Source organism: Rhipicephalus microplus, chromosome 5, assembly GCF_043290135.1.
Source record: "Rhipicephalus microplus isolate Deutch F79 chromosome 5, USDA_Rmic, whole genome shotgun sequence".
In the NCBI taxonomy this organism is placed as follows: Eukaryota; Metazoa; Arthropoda; class Arachnida; order Ixodida; family Ixodidae; genus Rhipicephalus; species Rhipicephalus microplus.
This window is the reverse complement of record NC_134704.1, coordinates 128901877-128924365: the sequence shown is the minus strand read 5'-3', so window position 1 is coordinate 128924365 and position 22489 is coordinate 128901877. Positions and strand designations below refer to the sequence as shown.

The window sequence follows — 22489 nt, the reverse complement described above, 5'->3', positions numbered from 1 at the left end:
GGTCCACATTAATTGTTTGACATCCTCGCTAAACTGGTGTAAACGCGAGGAGAATAACCTCCGACACTTCAATGCGAAAAAGTATCAAGAGTTCGCTAGGACTTCCCATGAGCACCGGCACGGACAGTCTTATGAACCGGCATGCACCTCTCGGAGGTTACTGCGCCACAGACACTAGCTCAGGTCGCGCGGTTCTCCTTCACGTAGGCTGAACAGCATCTCCTACTGTCGCTGAGGTGCCATCATACGGGCAGTGTGGAACAGAAGACCTTATCGCAAACAGTAAAGGGTACGTATGAGGTGGCAACCTTTCCTCGTAACGCATCTCTGTATTATGTTCGTTGGCGAAAGGTACGGTCGAAGTCTTCTAGCTTGGTTTTGTAGCTGAGTACGGGCGAAGTCTTCTTGCTTGATTTTGTAGCTGAATCTTCCTCGTCGACGAAAGACCCCTAAAAAGGTGTCTTTCATCGACGCGGAATATCATGGACGCATAGCTTAGCGACCGGCCGTGGTGGATCATCGCTGTCGCGCACTCAACTTGGCTTCCGTTAAGACGGTGCCTGCTTTCGTAGCAGAGCAGGTAGCGAGAGCTCTGGCGATGAAGGAGCCGTCGCGTCCGGACTCCGGAGCTGCCCTCCGGGCATTTGGAGTGATTTTCGGGGAGCTGCCGTTATTCTCGGGTCAATGAGTGCAGTGGACTTTGAATCAGTTGCGTGATATCCGGCCCGCATGGGCTCAGGCGTTCATCTAACTGTTCCCGAACGTCAATAAACTTCTCCGTAACCGTGCGCGAGAAATCACGAGCTGCGGTGGTGCGGGCGGGTTCTCGGAGAACTTCACGGATCTATTTGGAACTTTTAACGAAGTTACTTCTCACTACCAACTGTCAAGGCCCCCTCCCGCATTCTAAGCTCACTAGACGGCAGTCGTCGGCTTTTTGAATGCTGCAGGCAAGTTCGTTCTCGTGTCGTAGCTCGTTTAGTCACTTTGCTGAAGGCATAAATCCAGGATGCCTCAGCTGTGGGAAAGATAATTTCACAATCGCTTACATGCTCTGGCAGTGCCCGGCGTTACGTATAAGTGACTTTTGACAAGGGAAAAGGAAGAAATAAGTGCAGTTTCATTACTGCTGCTCTCTCAATGGAGGGCACCTCCACAGTTCTGCGCGGGGTATTGGGGGGGGGGGGGGGGTAAGGAAGGATTAAAAATGATAAGGAGGATTTAAAGGTATAGAGGTAGAGAGAGGAGCAGGAAGGGAAAGAGGCGTTACGTAGCGAGAAGTACAGCACAGAATAGGACTGGGAGAGGATAAAGTGCGGGATTGGGCCATTTGCCATTTCATTATTGAGCTGCTTAGTGCAAACATTTAGACAAAAGAGACGAGGATCAGAGCAGACGTTCAACTGGTTTACTAATACTCTGACGCACGTATGTATATGTTACAGAAAAAGGTAAGATCACATGCTTATTCAAGAACACAGGCAAAAAAATCAACAAAACGAAGAGGCTGCAAGAAACCACGTGATCACCTTGAAACACCAAGTTCCGAAGAATTCAAATACGCCAATTTTTTTCTCATAAAGGTACCCGCAGTGAACCACCAATATCCTCTCAACATAGAAATAATATACCATCTAATCAACATCCCCATAATGTGCCATCCTCACAGTCTAGAGAGCCTACGTATTATTAACGTTGTATGCACTTCTATCTTAGACAAAAACTAGACGTCACAAATGATGTCGCCTATACATGCTCTCAACATCAGATGCATCACAGAACTTTCTGTCTTCCAAAACCGCTTTAGTTGACGTTTAGAATGATAAATATATACTGGCATGTAAAGTCTAGAAAGTGCTCGGACATAAATGGATATGTAATGTTCGAGCGTGCCTGAATAATTTTACATGCACGAGGAGATAAAACGCGCCAACGACCATAAAATTAACATGCATGGCGTTAGTGCGGCTGTACATGATAGCGCGAAATCATGCAGCCCAAAGGTGCTTTCAAGTGTGAAGCACTCTAGGGGCCAGGGCTGTCGCCGCTTGGCGCAACGCATGCAAAACCACAAGAAAAATAGAAAAGATGAAGCCTGTGAGAAATAGAGACGGAAAAGGAAGAAATAGGAAAAAAAACAGAAAGGGCAAGGGAAACAGATTAAAAAATAGAGGAAAAATAAAACAGAAAAAACTGAAAAAGAAAGAAAAGAGAGCGGAAAGGTCAAGAGAAACAAAGCAGACTTATCCCCAGCTCCGCCCTTCCTTCAGGCTTGCTACATCTATAGTTTTGTGTGCTAGGGACCTCACTGCAGTTGGGCTCTTAGTTGGTGTGCTATACTTACAGAAAGCATCAACACGTCCGTGATCCTGGGCTTAAATTTGTCGTCTTACAGCAATAGTACCAGCTTCGCCCCGCCGCGGTGGTCTAGTGGTCAAGGTACTTGGCTGCTGACCAGCAGGTCGCGGGTTTGAATGCCGGCCTCGAGTCCCGGCTGCATTTTCGATGGAGGCAAAAATGTTGTAGGCCCATGTGCTTAGATTCAGGTGCACGTCAAAAACCCTCAGTGGTTGAAACTTCTGGAGCCTTCCCCTACGGCGTCTCTCATGTGGTGGTCTTGGAACGTTAAACCCTCATATGATCGATCCGGCAAGCCTCATGCATTTGATGCTTTCCATGAAGTACAGCTGAGCAGCAATGAGCAAGACTGCCGTGGGACCGCAGGTCTAAGACCCCAAGTACGTGCGGTAAGTGTGCAAAGTGCATGAAAAATCTTTCATTTACTAAATGAAAATGTCTATGTATATCTATTCGATGTCCATTTAGTGTCCATCTGATGTACCTGCAACCTTACTAGGCCAAGCTTTTCATAGTTGCGGGTACATCTAATCTTCGTAACTTCAATTTCTCTGGACATCTAAGAGACATTTGCAATCCCCATGAGAAACATATCATGGATGTCTACACAATACTTGCGGTTCACTGGGTATTGATGGTTCACTGATGCAGCTGCCTTGAGCGATTGTTGCCACTTCAATTATGATTGTAGTGCCTTCACTGGGCTCGCGGAGAGGGCTCTTCAGAGCTCTGAGCTCTCAGTCCAGCTTTCGGCACTCTGGGAGGCTTCCAAACGGGTGAAGAGCCATGGTCACTACCGGAATCGCCATGGACGTAGCCACTAATGGCGGCGGAATCCCTTTCGAAGGGTGTCTGAGCGGGTTTTCCAGGACCAAATAAAGTGTATCTCATCTTCACTGGCGGTACACACATCTCAAAGGAGCTTATATAGGCACCGGCCACCGACCAGAAGGAGCTGTGTTGCTTACCTGCTCAGTCTCAAAGTCACCAACATTTTCCGTTCGGGGCACGCAGAAAATAGATGCGGGCACTATTTCTGCACGCAGAAATAGACGCAGACAAAATATAAATGTCGTTCTTCATGTGACATTTATATTTTTGCTAAAGCATTCATTGCTTCATCCTTGTGGCGAGAACGTGACTTTTTATAGCATGGTGTAGTAAGGCACCATCCGAGGGACCATTTACTACGGCAGCTTTATTGCAACAGCAGGAGGCACTGAAGGATTACGCACGCCGCAACACCGACTCGGCAATGACAGCGCATGCGCCAGCAGTGCATGGTGGTTTAGCACGTGTTAGGCAGAAAAAAATGAAGATGTCTTGATTGGACGCACACCTAAAACAAAGCTTATATAAATATTGGAAGTAACTCTATGGCACAGTCAATTTATGCTTAGTTTCTTTGCTGGTGCCATAATAGGGTTCTGAATTTTACTGTTCGCTTGAGTGTGTGCACAGACTGCATTCATGCTGAGGAGGTGTATGTGCTTAGCATGCCGTAACGCTCGTCTCAGCAAAACAAGTGAACCTTGTCATTATCTTTATTGTAAGCACCGACACACGGAAACGGTTTAATTTCTGTTTGATCGCAATCTTGTGCTCCATCGAGGTGTGATGCCCAACTAGCTTATTCTATGATAATCAGTGCCAACAATATACAACTGCAACAGTCCTGGTTTCTCTGAAAAGGAATTTTAAAGACAGGTTGTAAGCTGGGTCATAAAGAATAAATCATTCTATTTTTTTTTAAGTATTGCATTGACACTTGCTGAATATATGAATTCCTTACGTTATTCATAATAATAAAACTTGTATTTTATTGCAAATGTTTTCTTTTTCTTTCTGGCTTACCTGTACACATTGTGGACCTTATCTTTCTAATTCTTACCACTGTTTAACATAGCAAACTTCTCTGGTTTTATAAGTCTCACTCACGATCTTCCAACTTTTAGACCTCCTTCTGTATCTGCATAATGCATGTGCTTCAGATAAATAAATCTTAAAATCTTGAATGGGGGCCACCATGTGTTTGTGACCTAGTAACATCACTCACTACAAAGTGAGTATGTGTTTGAGGGAAGGGGGGGGTCTATGTGAACATAAACAGCTTTATGTTAGACTATCTGAAAAGAACTATCACGTATGGCATCACACCACCGCTCTGCAATTTAAATGAAAGGCAAAGCTCTGCAAGGCCAGGCATAAGTATGGTTATTGTGCTATACATGACATTTCAGCTATCACGTGACTCCAAACTGTTTCGGAGTAACAAATGGACTCTCCCATCACTACTCCTCTTCCCCCCCCCCCAACCAGAGTTCCACATTACAAGCTGCAGTACCACTTTAAAGAGGGCCTGCAGCACTTTTCTTGCTACTTATTGAATGACCTCAGTATCAAAGCATATTGCCTTACAAATTGACTGAAACAAAAACTTTTAAAACCTGTCAAATATGATAGGAGTTGCAAAGATATGGCACATGCTTTAAGCACTTCCTCTCACTTTTTGTCACTAGTACGTTGAGAGCTACACAGGAGTGGTGACAAGAGACAAGAAACCATGTCCTTACATACACATGTGCCGTGACCTTGATCACCTTCTTTCGTTTCTTTATTTAAACGTGCGGCCCACGTTCAGCATGATAACGAACAAACTAGGGTGCAATTCTAGCCCTTTAAAGCACAGCATGATTACAAGGCAGCACCCAGCGGCGGCTGTGATAACATTGCACATCCCGATGCTCAAATGAGCTAATGGCCATGTCTGCAAGCTCATGACGCAGCCTAAATAAAGTCTATGGAATCATTTTTTTTAGGGTTAGGCAAGCGATTTCCAGTGAACTTTCAAACTTCACTGTGAATTCCCTTCCGCGTGTTGTGTGGCAGAAAAATTATAATCCAATGCTTGGCATGTTCGCAGGAGCGTCCACCGCCGATTTGCAACATTTTCCGACCATTTAAGCAGCATTTTTCGGACATGGTAAGAAAATGGTTTCAATCAGTAGTTGAGGCTCTTGCGAACAAGCGCGGCAAACACTTGGAGGGGTGCTGGGCAAGAGGGCAAAGCGGTTTTGAGAAAGGATATCAGCAGAGGGTAGCGAAGTAAAGCCGTGTTTGCCGCATTTTATTAATCACACGGGTCTAACTTTGCTATTACGGCACCGTTTCAAAAAAAATTTTCACTGCTCTGCATCAATTGTACACTCACGTACAACTTCTCCACCACAACTGAAATTCGATTTCTGGGTGGTTTAGGGGCCCTTCAAAGCACAGCATGCATATTATTGTGAATATGCAATACTACAGTGTGCCATGAAGGAGAATGATCAGCAAGTCAATACAACACCAGATAGTGGTCATATGAATACAGTCATTTTTAGAAAAATATGATGCACCCCAAAAACGTTGACATCTTTTCAAAATCCTGGCACAATGTGGCCCTTTTTCTTCAGCCGCTTCATCTTGGTCTGAAGTTTGGCCTGCTTGCGAGCCTTGATGTTGTCTCGTCGTTTTTGTTGACGTTCCTCCTGGCGTTGCTTGACATGCTCGGTTCGTGACTCCCACTTCTTCCGACTCTGCTGCCGCCGTTTCTCGTGCCGCTTAAGCGTTGCCTTCAGCAGAGTAGGGTCATCCCTTACCTGCAAGAGCATGGCAAGCTTACCTTTAGGTTACTAACATAAACGCAACACTCCACACAACACCTGACCTACTTGACAATTAAAACAAAAATTAGGGGTTCGTCCCCTACTGTGAAACTGGAGAAAGCAAAGCTTGGTATATGTGTGCCTAGGCTAACATGTTTTTGTTAATTTTATTGCATTTTCCAATGTTACCTACTAATTTTTTCCAATGTTACCTACTGAACATGTGGGAACTTTACCCACATGTTCAGCAGTGAAACGCTTCTGTTGCTTCAATCAACAGCGATGGTAATGCAAGAAACATTGAAACACAACAATCAAATGTGACAATGCGAAATGACAAGTGAGCTTGTTGATACCAATATAACAATATCTGGGGATTTATGTCACAAAATCACGACATGATTATGAAGGACGCTGTAGTGGAGGGCACCGGATGTTTCGACCATCTTGTGTTCTTTAACACATACAAACATTGCGCAGAACACGTGCCTTTAGCACTTCATCTCCATAAAAAATGTGACCACCAAGGCTGGGGTCGAATCCACAACCTTTGGGTCAGCAGCAGTGTTGCGGAATGGGTGCCTCCATTCCATTCCAATTCTATTCCGGAAATTAGGATTTGCCGCAACTCCATTCCTTTCAATTCCTCGGAATGAAGAAAATTGGCCCATTCTTACTCCGGGATTGGTAGGATCGTTCAATTCCATTCTTTCAACTACTCAATGTAGGAAATTCATCTTGATTGTTTCATTAAGTTGAGAATGATTGACACCATAATTACAGGGTCATCATATGCATTGAGAACTGCAAAAGCAATAACTACATGTTACCAAGGTCGAGGGTTAGTATTTTGGTAGCATATCTCGTGCAGTAAAACCATCCTAGTAATTCCCATAGGAGCAGTTCTCCCGCTAGGCCGCTCATAAAGTATTTGCATGGTCAGCATCTTTAAACAAATGGTGATTCTTTAATTGTTTCACCTTAAACTTATCAATGTTAAACTGATGACATAGCGTATTTTCATGTTGACGAAAGTAGTGTTCAAGAAGACTAAAGAGCTCAGTGCTGCGTCTCGAGCGGTCGTGATAATGAAGAAATCTAAAATGTGGTCAACGGGAACAAAACTCTATATCTGCTGGTATTAAATGGAACCGTGCACCACCGCTCGGGCACCTTGTGCCTTTGCATCTAGTACAAAGCAGAGGGCCGCACTGCTCGTCAGCATTCATGCTTTTCAAGCTCGCGTAGCAAGCGTAGATGGGGTGAAGAGAACTTTGTGTTCGCCTGTGTGCAGGTACGCAATGTTTGTCTGGTCGCAAAGATTATTTACGTCTGTCAGGTACCAACTACTCGTGAGATGGGTATCAGGCCGTGCGTAGAGTATTCGCCCCTTTCATGTGGGGTATCTATGGAAACCAACATGCGAAAATAATTTGTTTTGCCCTTCAGTATTTGTTGGGATAATGCATTTGTTCGTAAGCCAACTTAAATCACGGTTTCTTTTTTTTTACATAACGGTACAATGTTCACACTTTTACACCATGCCTACCCTTAGTTTTTGTGGACCCAGGGAAGGTGTTGTGGCCTTCGACTTCGACAGAGCACGTACTCCGGCCTATAGATGTCTAATTTGAGCATATTACAGTAGTAGCTATTAAATGTGTAGACAAATACCTACTCCCCAATGTCCTCTTTGTTTATCGATGTGAACACAGATATGTGCAGAGTCGTAGGAACAAGCGAAGTTACAAAAAAAAAGATAACAATAATGAAATGACCACACTCCAGTGCTATATGGGAGTGCGGGATGACCAGTTCTCAGCTTTCAGGAACGTCTGACCTCCTGGGCTTAATCTCCCAAACGCCTGGTTTTCGGAGCATGTTCGCCAATCGGCCACAAGTTCATTAGTGACTAGGTCTGCAACATAAAAAATTCTTAAGCAGCCTCGAGATTTTTAAATGCTTCAATAAATGTCGCAAACACTACAAGATGCTAAAAAATGTTATTTTGATTTGATTTATTGAAATTTTGCAACCGAATGTTAAGAGCTATACCATTTATTTGCCGTTTACATTTAAAACACGACCTGTGACTGGACGGCTCTTTGAACGGTTGGTCTTACAAAATGGAGAGATAAGGCAATTGCCGTCTACATAACTATGTGTTGTGCTTCACAAGCATGAGCTGCTCAAGCATGACCGCTGGACGCAGCAGCCAGTGTGGTAGTGCGTTGTGGTAGTGCTTCTCTAGCCGCCAACACGCCCCCCCTTCCCCCCCTAGAACAGAGCGAATGTGCGTTTAGTTCGACGGATAAGTTTTCTTCGGGAATCGGGGAGATGGCACCGTGGCCATGGTTACGTGGGCTTTCCTGCTTCAGGGGGCTTCTGGAACCAATGCTTTCAAAAGTTCATTTTCTCTTTCTGTCAGTACGAAAAGGGAGTGTACAAAGTTCATCCTGTACGACTGCGTGCTGCGCTGACCTAGAGACTTCCGCAGATAAAATTGCGGGTGAAGGCGCTCATTTGTCTAGAAAGGTGGGGCAGTAGGACAAAAGTGAGGGGGGGGGGGGGGGGGGGGGGTACGAGGTTATACTGCAGTCAACAAAACACACCAGCATTAATACACATCACAACTTAGAGAAGTGTTTTATCGAACATGCGTCCAAGTCGTCCAACGATGACAGAAGCTAGCACAAAGACGTAAACGTCATGAAGACAGTAGACAGCTGGGGACTGTAGCTAGGATTCCGCCAAGGGTGAAAAAAATGACAAGAGGTAAAGAGGGAGGGCGGCATGTTGCCGCTGTAGTTCCGCTCGACCCCGGTCACGCAAAAAATAGAGGCAAACTTCAGAGGAGCACCGTCATTATAAATACAAACTTGTAGTGGGCGCATTGATTATAAATGTATTGTGCTTCTAATCAGCCAAGCCATTTCAAAAATGTTGCTTTATTGCTAAAGTCGCGGCTCTGATTTACTAATGTTCGAAGTTTGAAAAACAGCACGTAGACGAAAACGTGCTCTATTTTCGGTAAAAAACGTAATTTAATTCCCATTCCATTTCAGGCAAAAGGCACTTAATTCCATTTCAATTCCATTCCTCCGAGCATTGTGCCCATTCATTCCCATCTTGGGGTCGCGGAAATGTGGAATGATTCTGGAATCATTCCAAATCTGGAATGGAAACTCAGCAGCACTGGTCAGCAGCCACCGGTGACCACAAGAAACAGCCGATTGTCAAAAAGTCCACAATTAGGACAGCATCCATTACTGGAACACGGCGCATTTACTCGACTCTCGTCACCGAAATTGTTACGAGAGGAATAGCTTTTTACTGCACTCAGGAAGACAAAAATAATATATAAGAATTGTGAAAGTCAATGCAGTTTTTAAATTACTTCAATTTCGGCATACAATTGTATTGTGAGGGTTGTCTTCAGGTAGCAAAAATGTGCGAAAAAAAAAAAAAACCACATTAACTTTGAGTACTAAGTAAAACACACACGTGACTAGTGCACCTTCTAAGCCCATTTGTGTACACCTGCATTTCAGTACACTCAGTGGCACAGGGTTTTTCAAGAATTATGCCACTGCCTGTAAAAACAGTAGCTAAAAGACACTTCCTTCCAAAAGTGTCATATACTTTCAAATGTCTCTCCAGAGCATAAAACATTAGCAAGATAACCATAGGCAAAGCAGCCCTTTTAAGTGTGATGAGGATATTACTTTATAAATGTGCTACGATATTGTCACGTTACACCGTAACTGTAACCTGTAGATAATGTCACACAAGGACGTCAAACTGATTCGAACAACGGCAATATGACTATTGTTTTTCTCTGCACGCGCATCTTCGTCCTCTTCTGAACAGCAGCAAATACAAGCCTGCCAGCATCTGTGGAAATGATACTTTCAGAACTTGTACTAGTGGCATTACCCCCCTTCCCAAAGGACATCGTCCCGATGTCACAACATAATTACTAGATGAAAAGAAAACACATACGATAAGCAGTACACAAAGGGGTGTTCACAATCACTGTAAGTCTACTCAAGGGAGTTTGACGAATAGTCAGCGTTGGTAAAATGGTTTCATCCTCGAAACATAGACGAGGTGTGGCTGTTGTGAACGGCAGGATGGACGAGCCATGTCCTCGTCAAGAACCTCGTAGTTGACTTCGCTGAGACGACAGAGAACTCTATAGGGACCAAAATAGCGGCCTAACAACTTTTCCGACCGGCCCCGTTGTCGAATGGAAGTCCACAACCATACTCGTACTCCGGCTGGGTAAGAGACCGCGACAACGAGCGTTGTACCGCAGCGAGTTGATACATTGTTTCTTATAGATTCATTCGACTGCAAGCTTACGAGCTGCGTCTGCCAGTCTGATAAATTCGTTCATCTTGACACTAATCTGGTGTCTGTCTGGTAGTAGCATGGCAGCCAGATTTGTAGTGACCTCCCTGCCGCGAAGCAACCGGAATGGTGTGAATCCAGTTGTTTCTTGCACAGCGGTGTTGTAAGCGAACGTGATGTAAGGGACGATGTCATCCCAGTTTTCGTGGTCTAGGTCAACGTATATGGATAGCATGTCGGCGATCGTCTTGTATAGTCACTCTGTAAGGCCATTGCTTTGTGGGTGGTATGCAGTAGTTTTTTGATGTACTGTGCCGCTAAGCTGCATGACGTCTTGTATCATCCGGGCGGTAAAAGCTGTGTCACGATCAGTTATGACAACTGCTGGTGCTCCATGTCGGAGGACGATGTTTTTCATAAAAAAGTGGGCAGTCTCAATGTTGTAATGCCTTTGTTTCGCAGTAGCACGTCATGTAATCAGTAGCGACAACAATCCAGCAGTTGCCGTCACGAGACCTGGGAAAAGGTCCGAGTAGATCCGTGCCAATTCGTTGGAACGGTTGTGTCGGAGGAGTGACGGGCTTCAAAAAGCCGACTGGGCGCTGATGTGGTACTTTATGGCGCTGGCACTCGTGACACGTCTTGACGTAATGCTTCACGTCTTGATTGAGCTTAGGCCAGTAGTAGTGTTGGCGAATCCGGGCCAAGGTACGTGTGAATCCTAAGTGGCCTGAGGAAGGCTCATCGCGACAGGCGGACAAGACTTCGGCTCGTAACGCTGGCGGGACGACGAGCAGGAACTCAGTCGCGTAAGGGTCGAAGTTTCTTTTATAGAGGCTATTTCCGCGAACGCAGAACGATAATGACGAGCGGGCGAATGCTGATGGTGGATGCGGCGTACGGCCTTCCAGATATTTGATGAATTGTCGAAGCTCGGAATTGTTTTTCTGCTGTTCAGCAAAATCGGATACACTAACGGCGCAGAGAAAACGGCCGTGGAGATCGTCATCACCTGACGCTGTCCTAAGAGGAGCTCGGGAAAGGCAGTACGCGTCAGTATGCTTCCGGCCAGACTTGTACACGACTGTCAAATCGAACTCCTGAAGGCGTAAGCTCCACCTGGCCAGACGTCAGGAAGGGTCTTTAAGGTTCGCCAACCAGCAGAGCGCATGATGATCGGTAACAACTCTGAACGGGCGACCATACAGGTACGGTCTGAATTTAGCTATTGCCCAGACAGCAGCTAGGCACTCCTTTTCAGTTCTTGTGTAATTCGCCTCCGCAGATGATAAAATCCGGCTCGCATAAGCAATAGGGAATTCGACGCCGCCTTGCCACTGGACGAGAACTGCACCAAGGCCGACGTTACTGGCGTCTGTGTGTAGTTCAGTGTCGGCATATTCGTCGTAGTGTCCGAGTAAGGGCTCAGACTGGAGGCGCTGCTGGAGCTCGGAGAAAGCGCGTGTTTGCTCAGGGCCCCACACGAAGAGGACGTCGTCTTTTGTCAGACGAGTGAGGGGTTAGGTAATGTTTGCAAAATTTTGCACAAAGCATCTGTAGTCTGCGCAGAGGCCTAAGAATCGACGCACATCACGTTTGTTGGCAGGTGGTGGAAAATCTGCGACAGCCAATGTTTTGTCTGGGTCCGGTCGAATACCATCAGGGCTAACAAGGCGGCTGAGGAACTTGAATTCGTTGTAACCAAAATGACAATTTTCTGGTTTCCGTGATAGGCCTGCGGTGCGAATTGCAGCAAACACAGATCTAAGTCTCTGCAAGTGCTGCTCAAACGTTTGGGAGAAGACAACGACGTCGTCTAAGTAAACAAGGCATGCTTCCCACTTGAGACTGGAGAGCACTGTATCCATCGTCCTCTGGAATGTCGCAGGGGCAGATTACAGACCGAAGGGCACCACTTTGAATTCGTACAGACCATCAGGCGTTATGAATGCTGTTTTCTCTCGGTCGCGTTTATCAACTTCGATCTGCCAGTAGCCACTGTGTAAATCCATAGAGGAGAAGTATCGGGCGCGTCGGAGGCGGTCTAGTGAGTCATCGATGCGCGGAAGCGGATAAACGTCTTTCTTTGTGACTTTGTTGAGTTTGCGTAATCGACGCAAAATCGGAGAGTGCCGTCCTTCTTTTTCCTAGTACAACGGGGGACGACCATGGACTGTTCGAGGGTTGGATTATGCCATCTTCGAGCATCTGCTCCACTTGAGAACGTATAGCCTCTTGTTCCTCTTGTGATACTCAGTAGGCGTGCTGACGTATGGGTCGCTCAGCATGGTCAGTGACAATGCGGTGCTTTACGGTTGGCGTTTGTTTTATTTTGGATGTAGACGCGAAACAGTCGCTAAACATGCGGAAGATACAGCGGATTTGCTCTTTCTGCGCACATGACAGCTTCGGATTGACATCGACTGCATCGGCTACTGCGGTGTCACTTTCAACGGCTGCAGAAATTGGGGCTATCGTCGTACACGCTTCATCGTCGATGGATTCGAAATGAGCGACAGTTGTTCGCTTGGCCAAATGTTGGTATGCTTCGCTAAAATTGGTATGCTCCACTAACAACTCAGTCATCCCACGTTTACATTGAATTATGCCGCGGGCAATGCAGATTTGCTGAGACCGAAAGGCTGGCTTCAGCGATATACTACTGTCATGGTCTATGTCGCCCTGTACAGTAACGAACATACTGGTGCGTGGCGGAAATGTGACGGTGTCGTCAACAATGCGAAGCGCAGTCTTCGGCGGATCGGTATCTCTAGGCTTCGGGCCATAGTCGTCAGCAAACGTTACGAGGCAGTCTCGAAGATTTATAACAGCGCCGTGCTCACGAAGGAAATCCATGCCAAGGATAACTTTCTGGGAGCATTCGGGAAGCACAACGAAAGAAGCAATGAACGTCGACTCACAGATTTGCAGCCTTGCGGTGCATCTCCCGATTGGTGTCAAGAGATGACCACCGGCTGTCCGATGGTTTGGTCCATGCCCCCAAGGAGTCGTGACTTTCCTGAGTTCAGCCACAAGTTCAGCGCTGATAACTGAGTAGTCGGTGCCGGTGTCGACCAGAGCAGTCAGTGGATGGTTGCCGACAAGAACTGCAATGTCAGCAGAAACGGGTTCGTCAGCGATGTGAGGTGTCGGCTGAAAGGAATCGTCGAAGGTCGGCGGATGGGTCGGAGGAGGCTGTTTTGACGATAGCTTAACAGCGGTCCCACCCCCGGAGGCCGCTGATTCTAGTTTCCCCGGCGTGGACTTGGGGACCTAGCGGATCGTCCCGCAACAACATCGGCGAAAGTAGAGTATTGATTCGCGGACGTAGAGCGTCGAGGAGACGGAGAGCGTGATTGGCGTCGCTGAAGATTCAGAGACCGTAGACTTGCCAAGTATTCTGCGATGGCGCGGGGTTGTTCGCCGTCCCTGGGCCAACGAGCGCCTGGCCAAAATCCAGGTAGGCCCATCTGTCTCTACGAGCACTCCCGGTACAAGTGACCTGGCTCACCACAGTGGTAGCATAGTGGCCGATTGTCGGAAGCGTGCCATATGCTAGATTTCCGCAACTTAGGTCGCGGATTCTCATAGTGTGGCGGGCCCGAGAAGTACTGCGGCATCTGCAGGCAAGTCGGTTGTTGGTTTTCGTAGTGTGGCAGGCCCAAGAAGTGCTGCGCCGTCAGCAGGCTGGTCGGTCGTTAGTTTTCATAGCGTGGCAGGCCCGAGAAGTGCTGTGGCATCTGCAGGCTAGTCGGTCGGGGGAAATAGCTGGCTGCTGGTGCAGGAGTGCGTACAGCTTCCGCGTACGTTAGCAGAGGAGCTTCGGTTGGAGGTGGCGCTAATGGTCGTACCAGCTGCCGCACCTCTTCACAGACGACGTCTGTCAGAGCAGCCACTTGAGGCTGTGAAGGCACTGCGTGAAGCTTTTGCAGCTCGTCGCGTACAATGCTACGGAATAGCTCAGCAAGGTCTCTCACGCTCGTGACATCGGGTGTTACCAAGGGTGCTGACAGACATGCAAGGTTGTCGGACGGCTCATACTGCGAAGACCGCTGTCTTAGCATTCGCTCCATTGTCGTCGCTTCACGGAGAAATTCCGCTACGGTAGCTAATGGGTTTCGTACAAGTCCTGCAAACAGCTGCTCCTTGACACCCTGCATAAGAACGCGTCCATTTTTGTCTTCCGTCACTGCAGAATCCGCTCGACGGAACAGACGAGACATCTCCTCAACGAACATGGCCACGCTTTCCTTTGGTCCTTGATTGCGAGAACTGAGGAGACGTTCGGCTTGTTCTTTCCGGTCGGCGCTACCACATGTGTTCCGCAGCTGAGTGCAAAACACCAGCCAGGTTGTCAGGGTGGCCTCGTGGTTCTCGAACCAAATACGCGCCGAATCCTCCAGGTAGAAATAGACATACCACAGTTTCCGGTGCTCGTCCCACTCGTTGGCGACAGCGACTCGATCGCATTGGTCCAGCCAGTCTTCAACGTCTTCGTAGGGCTCCCCATGGAAGGGCTTTGGAGTTCGAGGAGCTGGTGGCCATGGAGCTGGCGGAGTTGCGGTCTGTTCAGTCTGGCTTGCAGTTGTCGCACTTGCCATAATTCTGGAGCGTTCTGGAAGAGGGCCGAATCGGGGTGGTAGGCCTAGATGCCACCGACTGCGTCGGAGGTTGGTTGTTTCTACGAAGGCATCGATGTTTGGGGCCGAGATCTTCCTCGTGGTAACAGTGCATAGACTATTACCCAGCACCTCCACCAATGTCACGTTACACCGTAACTGTAACCTGTAGATAATGTCACACAAGGACGTCAAACTGATTCGAACAACGGCAATATGACTATTGTTTTTCTCTGCACGCGCATCTTCGTACTCTTCTAAACAGCGGCACATACAAGCCTGCCAGCATCTGTGGAAATAATACTTTCAGAACTTGTACTAGAAAAAGGGTCACGAAATCAACAAGTGAAAAGAAGTGCATTCATTACCTGCGAGCATGGTTTGTGTTTATACCTAACCATAGACGCCGTAGCTGCCAACAAATTTAGAACATCACATGGAATCACGTGAAATGCAGTGTTTTGGTGTGACTGATTCAAGAAACTGTCCATGGCGAGATATAATGGGTAAGAAAAATAAAGCACCAATTCATTCACCCACCTTGATTCCTTCTGCCCTGTCCAGAGCTCGGTGCCACTTTTGCTTCTCCTGAGCCTGCTTAGCACGTTCTGGGTCACGTTCCTCGAGGTTTTTCATTTTCTCGGCCTTTACCTCCAGTTGGCGGACAAGCTTCTTCTTTTCAACTTTGGGATGAGCATCCATGCCAGTTGACGAGTCGGCCAGCTCGAATTTGCTGTACACGATGTGGCTGTCGCGGTTGAAGACGGGTGCAGCCAGGCCTGCCTTTCCTGCTTTCTTGTTGCTAGCAGCAGGCAAGCTGTCCCGATTCGGCTTGTGTTGCTTGTTCTGGGTCCGCTTGGCAGCAGGCTTGGCGTCTTTTTTATTGGCCTTGCGCTCACCTCCCTTTGGCCTCTTGCCTGGGACAGAGACCACAGCGTCCACGTTTTAATAACTTGTTCAAGTGTAAAAAGGACCCATCGCATGAAACACAAATGACTGCACTCTGCATAGCACAGTGCTTATCTTGCAACTCGAAAGGAAATAAACATATCGGGGCACTTACATACCAGCACATCACATGCACTAAAGCCCATTTCGTCATTTCTCTCTAGCATAAACAGGGTTTCCGTCCTCAATAATTTAAATAATTTAATTTAACAGAATAATACACAATGGCGCGCAGCCTTCAGCATACTTTGCATTAGTCTTTGAAACACCCGCTGTAAATATGGTACTTATTTGCAAAATTATAATACATGAGTGGATTTTGCTATGATAATGACTTTATTCACTATTTACATCCCAAAGCATGACATTTTCTGCTATCTACACCATCACTTTGAGTGTTTGCTGCTGGCTGCATTTCAATATGATAAATATTCTATGCTAAACTTAATCCATTTAATTTGTGGAGGAAAGTGAGCACAAGCACGTTCGAACATTTCCATACACAGCTTTTCCTAACCGAAGTAGCAGAGTTGCAAATAGACATGAATTTCCTATCACATTTGAGCTGAAGTTTGCCAGTTATGCTTATAGGGCTTGGCACAGCAAGTCCACTGCATCTTCCTGGCTCTATGTCCGATCCTACTGCTGTTGCCAAGGGATGGTTGACGGCCTCCAAAAGAATGTACTAAATGTAAAATGGTGACAACAAGAGCGATGTCCTCACCTCGGAGAGCCTCGATCTTGTGGCTGAGCCGCTGTCGAAGTTCATCCAAAGAACTGGCACGATCCAGTGCGGCCGAGTGCAGGCTTGCCTCTGCAGAAGAATGTTAAGTACACGCTTTGATCAAGCCATGCGTCTTATCTAAGTGCTATCCAGACAAAAATGAATGTCTATCCAGACATTCATTTTTACCTATCCAGACACAAATGAATGGCACCACGAAGAACAACATAAATGAAGCAAAAGTTCTCCGGTATGCGTTTACAAGCAAACCTGAAACACAAAAAGTCAGCGAACTTCCATTCTTCCCTGTGAACGAACTTCTTCCCTTGTGTGTGAAAAAGCACAAACTCATAGCTGCCACTGCTATGTTGCAGTTACGATGTGGTGATTCATGTTAAAGGGGTCGTGAAACAAAAATGAAGCTGCACAATTGTAATTTGCCCTGCTTCAATAAGCAAGACATGCCGATTCTGAAATGTTTTGGCACAATATCCAGTCTATATTTAATGAAGCCGCTTTGAAATCGCAGTTTTGTTGGGCTCCTAAGCAACCATGCCGCACTATAGGCTGCCATAGGCACTAACATGCGACGTTAGTAAAACATCATCGTAAGAGAACTTGTAAACAGAGTGTTCCCTTTCTTCTGTTCCCAATGATAGATTTATAGAAATCTAGGAAAGAAAAAAAAAACAGCAATTTTGGTGCTTTGAGGTGTATGAACTGAGGAAGTACACCAAGTGGTCAGCTTGATTGCACTTTCAAATACTTCCAGGCTCCGTCACGTGTAGCCTTCGCTTGCTCGGTGCAGCATGCCAGTGTTTTTCTTACTGGTTGCGTTAGGTTGTGTTTTACGGCATGATCTCGATGGCTTAGTCTTGCTATGCTCACCGTGTGCACCATCAGACAATGCGGCACAACTTATCAAAACAATATCTGTGACTGCTTTACAGTGCTGCAATCGAGATCAAATGATGCCACGAACATCAATTGACTATGGCTCAGAAAACATTGCTACATCGCCATGTTTTGTTGGTAACAGAGACTTTTTGTTGGCTGAATTAAAGAGGCGTACAGATGAGGGGAACATGAATGGGGGAATCGAAACTGTGCTTTTATAGCTACGAAATGAACCCGGACGATGAAACGAGTCGAGGTGGAGTACTGAATGTATGACCAGGTTTCTGAATACACACATAATTGAAAATTTTCGAAAAATGTTTCATGACCCCTTTAATTACTGCTCCAACTCACTTGAACAATGCTGTTTGTAAACAAAAAAAAGCTTACTTAAGCACATGTTACTTAAGTTGCAAAGCTAGAGGAATAAATGTTATGTGAATGCACAGCCATTAGCTATCATGAATGCTCCTCAAACATAGTGGCACAAAAACATCACCAACCCGCCACATTCGAAATGCTGAAAATCTTTTTTGGTCTTGATGATTTTACAGCAAGAGATTTGCGTGTGACAGGCGAATAGCTCACCACTATCTCTAGATGCATGCAAGGAAGGAGACTGTACTCGCAGCCCAATTATCGACTGTAGCCTGTATATGTGCCACCTACATATACATGCAATGGTTCATTTTGAAAGAGAAATGTCATGCATTGATCAAAAGTTGCTGACAAGTTCTGCAAAACCAATGCACTCACTGGCCTTCCGCTGCTTCTTAGTTTTTGGTTCACTGGCCTGTAGCAGCTGGCTGACAGTCTGGAAAAGGCCTGGGTCCAGCCGTGCCATTTTGTGTGCCTTCTTGACACCCGAGCCTTGAAAGAAACACAGCCGACCCTTGAGTTTATACAAGCACTGGAGGGTCAGTGTTTTTGGTTTGAAAGTATAGCAAGTCTGGTTGACCAATATTTGAAACAAGGCACAAAGCTCATGACAAATGTGAAACATCTTACACAAAAGTTGTCACTCACTTATATAAGCACGTGTATAGCCATGTTGAAAAGTAGGAATATCGTAAGTTCTAAAATTATGGATTCATTAAAAAGAACAATCAACTAATTTTTGTATGTATCCCCACACATATGAAGCGAGATTTACAATGACTGCATGAGATTAGTTCTTCAAGTATCACTGTCAAAGTTCGCATGCATTGTGCAACACCTCACACCATTAATCTTTGGTCTTCAACATGGCTGTCCACAGCTGAAATGTATATGGATATAACTTGTAAGCAAGATATGGATATAACTGTGGAAATCTGAGCATATTTCGTCCAAACAAATTTCCTGCTATTGCTTTAACCATTTCGTTTTATAATTGCCATAAATCTTGAAAATGTATTGATTTACACAGTCAGGTACAGTGAATTGAAGGCCCCAAACATATTCAGAGCCCCATTGGCACTGTTGATTGATTGATATGTGGGGTTTAACGTCCCAAAACCACTATATGATTATGAGAGACGCCGTAGTGGAGGGCTCCGGAAATTTAGACCACCTGGGGTTCTTTAACGTGCACCCAAATCTGAGCACACGGGCCTACAACATTTCCGCCTCCATCGGAAATGCAGCCGCCGCAGCCGGGATTCGAACCCGCGTCCTGCGGGTCAGCAGCCGAGTACCTTAGCCACTAGACCACCGCGGCGGGGCCATTGGCACTGTGCAATGACAGTATAGGAGGGTTGCACAGGGGCGTGGCCCACGAGATGGCGCCAGCGTCGAAGAGGCAGCAAAATCCATCTTTGTGGTCTCCCTCCCTGCCGCCGCGGGCAAGCAGTCGCAGAACGTACACTAGTACGTGGTACACTCACGGCTGCGTGCCTGTGCAAGATTCCTGTGCTCATAATGGTGAACTGTGCCTTATTTGGTTCCTACAATCACTCGAGTAAGAAAGCTGGTCATGACAATGCGTCTGATGTCGGCTTTTTTTTTCATGCCTAAAATGATTGTAAACAAATCGAAAAGGTTTGAATGGTTCAGCCACACACTATGCCGCATGTGCGTTAAACATTTCAGTTCAATTCCGGTAAGTGTTCAGAACCTATGCAACATCATAGAGGTTCGATTTTGTAGTGAAAAACTTGGGTTTTCGCGACGTGCGCTATGAAGCTTTGTTTACGCAGCAGGAGATGAGCGCGCGCACTACGACCGCGATCGCTGCTTATCAGCGGTATCATTCAGGTAGGTGTGACGTGTTGCTGATTTATCTGTGTTAGTAAACAGTCAGCGACGCAGTGCGTTCTCGTTTACCCATGCTTTAAAGAGCTGAGCACATTAACGTCGATCAGTTACAATCGAGACTGTATGTGATTTCTGGGTGCGCAACTGCCCAACGCGCGTGATTGGACCCTGCAGCAAAGAGCATTTTTAATCGCAAGCGGCTTGGGCTCAACCACGAACGAAATATGCCAATTGTATCACCTCACATGCTCTTGCAAATGGTGAAGCCCTTCCACACAAAGAATTCGGGAAACGACACCACCGCGGTGAAAACAAAAAATTTGTCCGAACACTGAGCAAGAGGAACCATTCTTGTTTCCGACGATGACGTGGCGGCCGTCTTCGAGGTCTCTAACTCGATGCTGTTGGACTCATCCACTAGTGACATAGTTGTGGGCGTCTATCAATTTACAGGCTTTAAGCTCGTCCCTTGTTGCAAAGCTTGCGCCGCCAACAAGTTGGTTCTTGATGTCCGTGAGCTTGATGCGGGAATAACACTTTACATCCCACACAGCTTCATCGCTGCTGAAGTCGAACGGGTCACTATCCGGCGCAAATCTGAACCTTATGTTCGTAGCGAAGTTTTGCCGGACTTCGGAAGTCACGCGCGTAAGCACTCAGTCGAATTTCAACACGTTGGTACCGTACGTAGCGGCACGCACACAACCTCTCACTGCTGCTCGCCGCTTCAAAAAGGGCGCGCTTAGACCACTGACATGGCGGTAGAGGCAAACGCCGCTAGCGCCTCAAGCGGATGACGTCACGCGCAACCCTCCTATACGTAGCATGACAAACAAAATGTTCATATGTGTTAAACTAGGGTAACAAATTATTTCGATTTGAAATTATTACCCTTCCACAGTTGTAATACAGCTGGCTACACATATGATATGCAAGATTATCGTCACTCACTGCTTTTTGGCTTAGCTAGTTAGCTGATAAATGTTCCGTTGGCTCAGTTTGCATACCTCTGAAGAATATTATTCGCCAGTTGCCAGTTTCTATGTTTGTGTTCCATCTTCGTGCATGTTGAAAGGATGTTCCAAATTGTCCACCAGGACTGCATGCAGCACCGGCTAAAACTGTTTTGACTAAATTTAGGTACAAGCTTAGGAAGCAGCACTAGCACTTATTGGCGGATGTACACAAGCATGCATCGATTAGGCAGCACTCCAGGCTGATGTCATTAGCTGAACGGTCAACGGTCCAGTTGTCAGAGAATATCGATAAGTTTCAGAGAGTTGTCAGAGAATGTCGGTAAGGATATCGTTAACCAAATTTTGTGCACCATAACATTTGCAAACAAGTTTCTACCAGCACAGTTCTACAGCACAGCGAATTGGCCGTACATTTAAGCTAGGCAGCATTGTGGTGTTGCTCTCACGTGTTTTTCTTGCTCAAGCGGTAATTCGGATAACACTGATATGTAACATTGGCATTGGAATGTCAACTGCGTCATGATGTTCTGTCCTGTATGCGAAAGCGTGCAAATATCGTTGAAGATGAGAGTGCCCCTTCGATGCAGTTCCACGTCCGTGGCTTCAACCACATCGTGTCAGAGATTTTACAATTTTTCTATGAGAAACGGTTAGGCTGATCGCAAGTTCACGTGACGACGCAACGCTAAACGATCACAACCACTTCAGTTTTTGAAAGTTTGTGAGTTTAGCAGCAAGCTACCACCGTTCTCGTCAGCATTTAAGGTGATCGAGGTGGCCGCGGCACGCGTGCATCGGTTCCGGACAACACCAAAAAGACAGCTCAGGCAAACTCGGCGAAAATAAAATAAACAAGTAACACAACATGCGCGAGAAAACGCTTCTGTACATTTCTCTTATCGTGGACATCGCCGAGCAGCAAGGGTACACACGCGGGCGAGACATTACCTTGCACCCGGTTCGCCACTTTAGAGTTGACTTCTTCCATCAATGCTTCCACAGTGTCAGCGTCGAAGTAGTATTTCGGAGGCACCGTGTCAATTAAGCTAAGCATGTAAGCATCCTCGGCAATCAGTCGGCTGCGCAGTGAATCTGCGTCTGATCGCTCATATTCACCCATGGTCTGTTTGATCAACGCGTCGCGGAGACAACACCACCGACACCAACGTTTCTAGAACTGACCGACACCACGCTCAAAACTTAATCAGTGGGCCGCGCCATGTTGCAACAGGTCCGCAGATAATATTTTTTTTTAATTTTTGGTAAGCATGAAAAGGTAAAGTTTTGAATAACTCTTCATTCAATTCTTGTTTATTCTATTTTACTTGAAGCCTGTGAAGTTTTTATTTTATCTAATATTATCTTGCTTTGTGATTAGTATTAGCTGCGGTCTGAAAATTAAATGTCGACTCTTTTGTCAGCTGTGCGACCGAACTACCCTGGGCAGGTTCCGTGAACAACTTGTTGCGGCCCGAGGTCCGTCCCAACACCGTATCTTCAAGGTAAATGCGTCGAAATGTAACCTGTCAAGCCGCTACTTGTCGAGGGTGATGGCTAGAATTGCGAAAACGTTATAGTTGAGAAAGACGCAACTTGACGACCAGTGGTAGCCGTGCCCCGTCTCGCATGCGTGTCACTGCGGAAACGTCGTTTACCGTGCAAGCGCGAGTTACCGTAGATTTTACGGGCGCTGTGAAATGTCTCGGATCGCTGAATATTACAGTCGGAGTG

The 22489-nt window shown here is 46.4% G+C and overlaps 2 protein-coding genes across 2 annotated transcripts in view; one reads left to right on the top strand and one right to left on the bottom strand.

The window, feature by feature from the left end:
- Nucleotides 1–5711: 5711 nt before the first annotated feature.
- Nucleotides 5712–21984, bottom strand: Surf6 (Surfeit locus protein 6). The gene is made up of 5 exons (XM_037424512.2): nt 21707–21984; nt 18303–18416; nt 16650–16739; nt 15518–15894; nt 5712–5999 (listed from the first exon to the last, which is right to left on the bottom strand). The coding sequence occupies exons 1-5, from the start codon at nt 21876–21878 to the stop codon at nt 5778–5780; spliced, it is 975 nt and encodes a 324-aa protein (XP_037280409.2). The 5' UTR covers nt 21879–21984; the 3' UTR covers nt 5712–5777.
- Nucleotides 21985–22150: 166 nt separating this feature from the next.
- LOC119174235 (RNA-binding protein Ro60) overlaps nt 22151–22489 on the top strand; it is a 48725-nt gene continuing 48386 nt past the window's right edge. Inside the window, exon 1 of the mRNA XM_037425064.2 lies at nt 22151–22260. The gene's annotated coding sequence lies outside the window, so the exon portion shown is untranslated. The remainder of the gene's footprint in view (nt 22261–22489) is intronic.